General features: G+C 51.3%; 1 protein-coding gene across 1 annotated transcript; it reads left to right on the top strand.

Annotated features, from left to right (window-relative positions):
• The first annotated feature begins 776 nt into the window (after positions 1-776).
• Positions 777-6279, top strand: NEFM (neurofilament medium chain). The gene is made up of 3 exons (XM_010948320.2): positions 777-2276; positions 2998-3122; positions 4319-6279. Exons 1-3 carry the CDS (start codon positions 876-878, stop codon positions 5784-5786), a joined length of 2994 nt encoding a protein of 997 aa, XP_010946622.2. The 5' UTR covers positions 777-875; the 3' UTR covers positions 5787-6279.
• Positions 6280-6995: the final 716 nt, after the last annotated feature.

The following is a 6995-nucleotide window of genomic DNA, read 5'->3' as shown; positions in this document are numbered from 1 at the left end:
ACCTCTGTTACCTGACTTTAATTCATTGTATTTGTTTTCAAAATCTGCAATCTGTTCATTGTGCCAACTCTGCATTGCAGAGAAATCTTAGCGTGCGATTCCAGCTTGGCTCCTTCAAACAGAGTCACTACAAACTGGCTTTAATTGTATTTACTCCAGTAGAAGGGGGTAGGACACCCCGCCAACCTAACCAGACATGCCCCCAGGGCGGCCAAATCTTCCAGCTCGCCGTCCTGGGCGCTGTCCTTGGTGCTGCCGGCGCCATAGCGAGCACAAGCGCCTTACCTTCTGCCCCAGCGGAAGCTGCGGACGTCCCCCAAACGTTAAGCAGAACGCAGCGCCAAATCCCACTTTTAATACAAACAAATACCCAGGCCCATCCTCTTTGTCCCCTTCCCGAAGCTTCAGGATGACCATTCCTCAAAGTCTTTTTGGTTTTTTTCTTCTAGGCCCACCTTGGGGCCTGTGCTCAGGCTGCTTTAAGACAGGAGTGGGGGAAGGGGAGGGAGGCGAGGGGAGATGAGGATGGGGGAGGGGGGAATAAGGAGGAGAGGAGGAAAGAGAAGGGGGAAAGAGAAGGCAGGGAAGAAAAAGGTCCGGGAGGAATGGGCTCAGAGAGAAGGGAGGGGTGAGTGGGACTAAAAAAGGTTTAAAGTGGGAGGGCGAAGAGATGGCAAAAAGAAGGCGAAGTGATTAAGTATAGATGAGTAAAGCAAAAAGTAATGGAGAAAGGGCAAAAGAAGAGACGAGCGTGAGGATAAGAGTGAAAGAACAAGGTGGCCAGGGGCTCGCTAGAAAAGCTGCCCGAACAAAGAAAGGGCTTTGGGTGAATATTCGCACCGAGGGTGTAAAATGCAAATCGAAGGTGAAGAGAAATGGAGAGAGGTGGCTTGAGGGGGAGACAGGTGGTCTGGATCCGAAAGAAGAGCTCGGGGGAGGAGGGGCCAGGGCCAGGGCAGCGAAGTCCGGGGTCCGATGCGGCGTGGGCCCACGTGGAGCGGCCGCTGAATCACTGCTGGGCTGCCTTCGCCCCCCCGCCCCTGCGTCCCCCCGGCTGGGTGCCCGCAGTCCCCGCCTCCTCGGCCGCCGCCTCCGCGGGGCGGGGCCCTGGCCCGGGACCAGCCGCCGCGGCTATAAATGGGCTGCGACGAGGCCAGCAGAACGCTGTGACAGCCACACACCCCGAGGCTTCCAAGATGAGCTACACACTGGACTCGCTGGGCAACCCGTCCGCCTACCGGCGGGTCACCGAGACCCGCTCGAGCTTCAGCCGCGTTGGCGGCACCCCGTCCAGCGGCTTCCGCTCGCAGTCATGGTCCCGCGGCTCGCCGAGCACCGTGTCCTCCTCCTACAAGCGCAGCGCGCTTGCCCCGCGCCTCACCTACAGCTCGGCCATGCTCAGCTCCGCCGAGAGCAGCCTCGACTTCAGCCAGTCCTCGTCCCTGCTCAACGGCGGCTCCGGGCCGGGCGGCGACTACAAGCTGTCCCGCTCCAACGAGAAAGAGCAGTTGCAGGGGCTGAACGACCGCTTCGCGGGCTACATCGAGAAGGTGCACTACCTGGAGCAGCAGAACAAGGAGATCGAGGTAGAGATCCAGGCGCTGCGGCAGAAGCAGGCCTCGCACGCCCAGCTGGGCGACGCGTACGACCAGGAGATTCGCGAGCTGCGCGCCACACTCGAGCTAGTGAACCACGAGAAGGCTCAGGTACAGCTGGACTCGGACCACCTGGAGGAGGACATCCACCGACTTAAGGAGCGCTTCGAGGAGGAGGCACGGCTGCGCGACGACACCGAGGCGGCCATCCGCGCGCTGCGCAAAGACATCGAGGAGGCGTCGCTGGTCAAGGTGGAGCTGGACAAGAAGGTGCAGTCGCTGCAGGATGAGGTGGCCTTCCTGCGAAGCAATCACGAAGAGGAGGTGGCCGACCTGCTGGCCCAGATCCAGGCGTCGCACATCACGGTGGAGCGCAAAGATTACCTGAAGACAGATATCTCGTCGGCGCTGAAGGAGATCCGCTCCCAGCTCGAGTCCCACTCCGACCAGAACATGCACCAGGCCGAAGAGTGGTTTAAGTGCCGCTACGCCAAGCTCACCGAGGCGGCCGAGCAGAACAAGGAGGCCATCCGCTCCGCCAAGGAAGAGATCGCCGAGTACCGGCGCCAGCTGCAGTCCAAGAGCATCGAGCTCGAGTCAGTCCGCGGCACCAAGGAGTCCCTGGAGCGGCAGCTCAGCGACATCGAGGAGCGCCACAACCACGACCTCAGCAGCTACCAGGTAGGAACCGCGGCTGCGCGGCCAGCCTGCGCCAGCGCCAGCGCCGCGCGCCCCCGACAATCAGGCCCGCGCCCCGGCGCGCTCTCCGCCGCGCTCCCTAGTGGCCGCGGGCCATTGCGCGCGCGCGCGCGACGCAGACCCTAGTTAGAGGTTACAAGCGTCCTCGCCCCTCTCCATCCTTTCCACACTCCTCCCCCACGCACCCTCCCCAGCTCTAAAAGCCCTGAGCTTTTTCTTTTCCCCAGGAGTTCTAGTTTTGCACACTTGCACGTTTAAAGCAGGAGGTATACATTTGGATAGTCGATAAAGCAGCGAGTTTAGGATAGCTGTGCAGAAACTCATGTATTCTCAACTTTTCCAGCCGTGATCGGAAGAACTCCCCAAATTGGCTTCAGCCCAAAGGGCTCAGAAGGGAAGGGCCAGGTCAGCCGTGGGATTTCCCCATGCATGCTTGTCTCCTGCTGAGACGTGTTCTAGATCCGCTGGTCTCAGTGCGTGATGTGCCCAGGAAAAGTCTAATTGTCTTATTGATCCTGTTTGTGTTTGTTTGTTCGTTTGTGAATTTCTTCAATTTTTTATTATAAGGGGGGAGGGGACTCTGGGCGTGGTACGCGAGGTTTGCGGAGCTGGAGGGAGTCAAGGGAGGGGAGGAAAGACGGGGTAGCAAGTGGTTTGCGAAAGTTGCTGTTTGGAAGGATGAGTCTGCGGCTGTCTGTTTCAGGACACCATCCAGCAGCTGGAAAATGAGCTTCGGGGCACAAAGTGGGAAATGGCTCGTCACTTGCGAGAATACCAGGATCTCCTCAACGTCAAGATGGCTCTAGACATCGAGATCGCTGCGTACAGGTACGGTGCTCACTGCGGACGTGGCCAAAGTACTAACGACACTGCAGAGGTGATGCTGGCAGAACCTTCACCACTTAAGTCACAGCAAGCAGGCTGCAGGAGTCTTAAAGCAGTGCCTGGGTTTCTTTCTTAATTCAAAAGTAATCACTCTAAAGAACTGAAGCTTCTTATGCAGCTTTAAAAGAGTAAACATTAGTTAAAATAAAGTGTTTGAATAAAGAGTTTTGAGGGAAAGCGCAGATTAATTTCAGTGCTTATGCTTAAACTTTTTTTTAGCGAAAAATGCTTTCCGAACATTTGAAACAAAAACAGAATTTTAGTTTTTAATATTTTAGCCAGTGCTTTCAGCTTTTCAACTTTACAACGTCAAGGACAAACACCAGGATGGTTCATTTCTGTTTCTCTATTACAGCTCCTATTGCTATCATCTGGCTGAGGTAAAACATAGATTAATAGAATATATTTTTTATTTAGATTTAGATGTATAGATCTAGATAGACTCCAGAGAAAGAAAGAGAATATAAACATATTAACTGACGTCACCTTGCTGTTGGCTAGGCTCATAAGAGAAACTCCAGGACCAATTTTTTTTATTACCAGGAAGGTAATAAAAAAGGACTGCACTCAAGTCAGAGCCATCTATCTTTTCAGGAAAGCTGAATAATTATATAAAATAGATACTTTATGATTAAAATTGCAGACCAATTTATAACTTGATACACACATATTAGTGTGTGTGTGTGTGTGTGTGTGTGTATAGCCTGAATTCTGATATGTGCTAAATAGTTTTATAAAAATTTTGAGCATTCTACTTGCTAAAAGAAACTTACTATATATCCAGAAAGTCCAAATGCTCAAGAAGGTCACTTAAGGTTTTTCTGGCCACCAGGGAGCTTTTCAGCATATTCACATTGCACCAAAAGGACTGCGGCAGAGCTGAGATTTGGTGGCTGGGTGGAGGTGGTGGACTATTGGGCGTGGTTAGTTCCTGCAGCCAGTGACTGGCTGAATGTCCCTGAGAATCTGTCTCCGTCACTGAATGTGACACAATATACCAGTGAAATGGTAGTGGGTATTACTTTCTGTAATTCTATTTATTCAGCGATAACTACTGTGTTACCCATCATGGAATGAAGTTCAGAAGGCCCAGTGAGATTTTTGATTATGTGTTGTCTTCTTTGAATCTCTCTGCCTAGGAAACTCCTGGAGGGTGAAGAGACCAGATTCAGCACCTTTGCAGGAAGCATCACTGGGCCGCTGTATACACACCGACAGCCCCCCATCACAATATCCAAGATTCAGAAAACCAAGGTAGAGGCTCCCAAGCTAAAGGTCCAACACAAATTTGTCGAGGAGATCATCGAGGAAACCAAAGTGGAAGACGAGAAATCTGAAATGGAAGAAGCCCTGACGGCCATCGCAGAGGAACTGGCAGTTTCCACGAAGGAAGAGGTCAAGGAGGAAGAGGCGGAAAAAAAGGAAGAGGAACGAGAAGCCGAAGAAGAAGAGGTAGCTGCCAAAAAGTCTCCGGTGAAAGCTGCTGCCCCTGAACTTGCAGGAGAGGAGGCGGGAGAAAAGGAGGAGGAGGAGGAAGGCCGAGAGGAAGAGGAGGAGGAGGAAGAGGAGGGCGCGAAATCAGACCAAGCCGAGGAAGGAGGATCTGAGAAGGAAGTCTCTAGTGAAAAAGAGGAAGGTGAGCAGGAAGAGGAAGGAGAAATAGAGGCTGAAGGTGAAGCCGGGGAAGCAGAAGCCAAGGAGGAAAAGAAAGTGGAGGAAAAGGGTGAAGAAGCGGCTCCCAAGGAGGAGCTGGCGGCAGAAGCCAAGGTGGAGAAGGCGGAGAAGGTGGAGAAGGCAGAGAAGGTGGAGAAGGCGGAGAAGGTGGAGAAGGCTGAGAAGGTGGAGAAGGCCGAGAAGGCCAAGTCCCCTGCGCCCAAATCGCCCGTGGAAGAGGCGAAGCCCAAAGCCGAAGCCGCAGCCGCGAAAGGAGAGCAGAAAGAGGAGGAAGAGAAAGTGGAGGAAGGAAAGAAAGAAGTGGCCAAGGAAGCCCCCAAGGAAGAGAAGGTGGAGAAAAAGGAGGAGAAGCCCAAAGAAGTGCCAGAGAAGAAGAAGGCCGAATCCCCGGTGAAGGAGAAAGTTGCGGAGGAGGCGGTGGCCAAGCCCGTGAAGGTGAGCCCGGAGAAGGAGGCCAAAGAGGAGGCGAAGCCACCGCAGCAGGAGAAGAAGGAGAAGGAGAAGGAGAAAGCAGAAGAGGAGGGAGGGAAGGAGGAGGCAGGCGGTGATCAGGCTTCCAAGGAAGCCAGGAAGGAAGACATCTCGGTCAATGGGGAGGTGGAAGGAAAGGCCGAGAAAGGGCAGGAGACCAAGGAGAAGGGCAGCGGGGGGGAAGAGGAGAAAGGCGTCGTCACCAACGGGCTAGACCTGAGCCCGGCAGATGAAAAGAAGGGGGGTGACAGAGGTGAGGATAAAGTGGTGGTGACCAAAAAGGTAGAAAAAATCACCAGTGAGGGGGTAGATGGTGCTACCAAATACATCACCAAATCTGTAACCGTCACTCAAAAGGTCGAAGAGCATGAAGAGACCTTTGAGGAGAAGCTAGTGTCCACTAAAAAGGTAGAGAAGGTCACTTCCCACGCCATAGTAAAGGAAGTCACCCAGAGTGACTAATATTTGAGTCCATCGCAAAAGGTAAAGCCATATGACAATTTCAAAATGCATGTGATTGACAGCTTCAAAACAGAACGGGTTCTCCCATGGGGGCTCCAGACATTGTATTTTACTTTGTGCAATAGGAGGGACCTGCATGCGAGCTCAGGGTGCCCCCTTCTCAGTCTTTGGGTGATTCAGATGCATGATACTGTTTGTACCTGGGGAACTGGCCAATTTCCTAAGCTCTTGGAAGAGGGGGGCACTTGGGGGGGGAAATGTCTTGAGATGTATTATGCAAAGAACCAACTGAGCCAAAAATAATAAATGAAACAGAACTCTCTTAGCCTTAAGAAAGCTACATATGAATAATTATGTTTACCTCACTGGTGCATTTAAAAAGGACTTTTGTTCATGGGAGAACCTCGTTGACATGCACAGTTCGCAAATTTTCGTTGACTGATGTTAAACGTCACAGCAGTATTTCCTCAATAAAGGTCATATTGGAAACATAGTCCGTTGCTTGGTGTCATGTCATTTCAGAGTGAATTCACCACTACTTGCTTAACCCTTTCTTGCCTTAGAGAAGATCTTTTGGGGGGTTGTAAGCGACCTGCATTTCCTATCTCTATTTCCCTGAGAGCGATGACTGGGAAAACACTTTCAGGCGTCAATATCTTTACTTAGCCCAACTTTCTTCCCCAAATTTTTCAATTATATTTTTGAAATGAAAATAAAAGCATCTGATAAAAAGGTGAAATGGTTGGGGCGGGGGGGATAGAAGTCTTCAATCTGCAGGTGTTTTGATGTCTCAAACCAGAACTCAGACAACCTCAAGGTGAGAGGGGCCATAAAGGAGACAACTTGCTCCCTTCAGAGCTGGGACACAAAGGACCTCATGTTTGTATCAAGGTGTCCAGAAGAAGCAGGACTGGAATCTCTCACAGTCCTAACAAGAAACATCCGGTTTCAGATGCGTGGTTCTGGTTCTCTCTCCTCCACTCCACCACACACACACACACACACACTTACTTATCTGCAGCACTGATCTTGGTTGATGGAGATCCACACTTCTAGTGATTTACTAATTGATATTTTACTAATGTCAAAAATAAACAAAATACTCCTTTCAGAAAAAGAAAAGCAGGATTCTCTGATATAAGCAGAGTTTTTAGATTTTATTTAAAAAGCCTGAAAAAATTAAAATAAAACTAAAGAAATATTTTAAAG

This window comes from Camelus bactrianus, chromosome 31, assembly GCF_048773025.1.
Source record: "Camelus bactrianus isolate YW-2024 breed Bactrian camel chromosome 31, ASM4877302v1, whole genome shotgun sequence".
NCBI classification, from domain to species: Eukaryota; Metazoa; Chordata; class Mammalia; order Artiodactyla; family Camelidae; genus Camelus; species Camelus bactrianus.
This window is presented reverse-complemented; position numbering and strand designations above follow the sequence as displayed.

Bases quoted from the DNA above. Each gene is read 5' to 3' on its own strand.
- NEFM (XM_010948320.2), top strand. From the start codon at position 876: ATGGAGAGAGGTGGCTTGAGGGGGAGACAGGTGGTCTGGATCCGAAAG. The intron at 2,277-2,997 runs GTAGGAACCGCG...TGTCTGTTTCAG, and splicing joins ACGACCTCAGCAGCTACCAG to GACACCATCCAGCAGCTGGA. The intron at 3,123-4,318 runs GTACGGTGCTCA...CTCTCTGCCTAG, and splicing joins ATCGAGATCGCTGCGTACAG to GAAACTCCTGGAGGGTGAAG.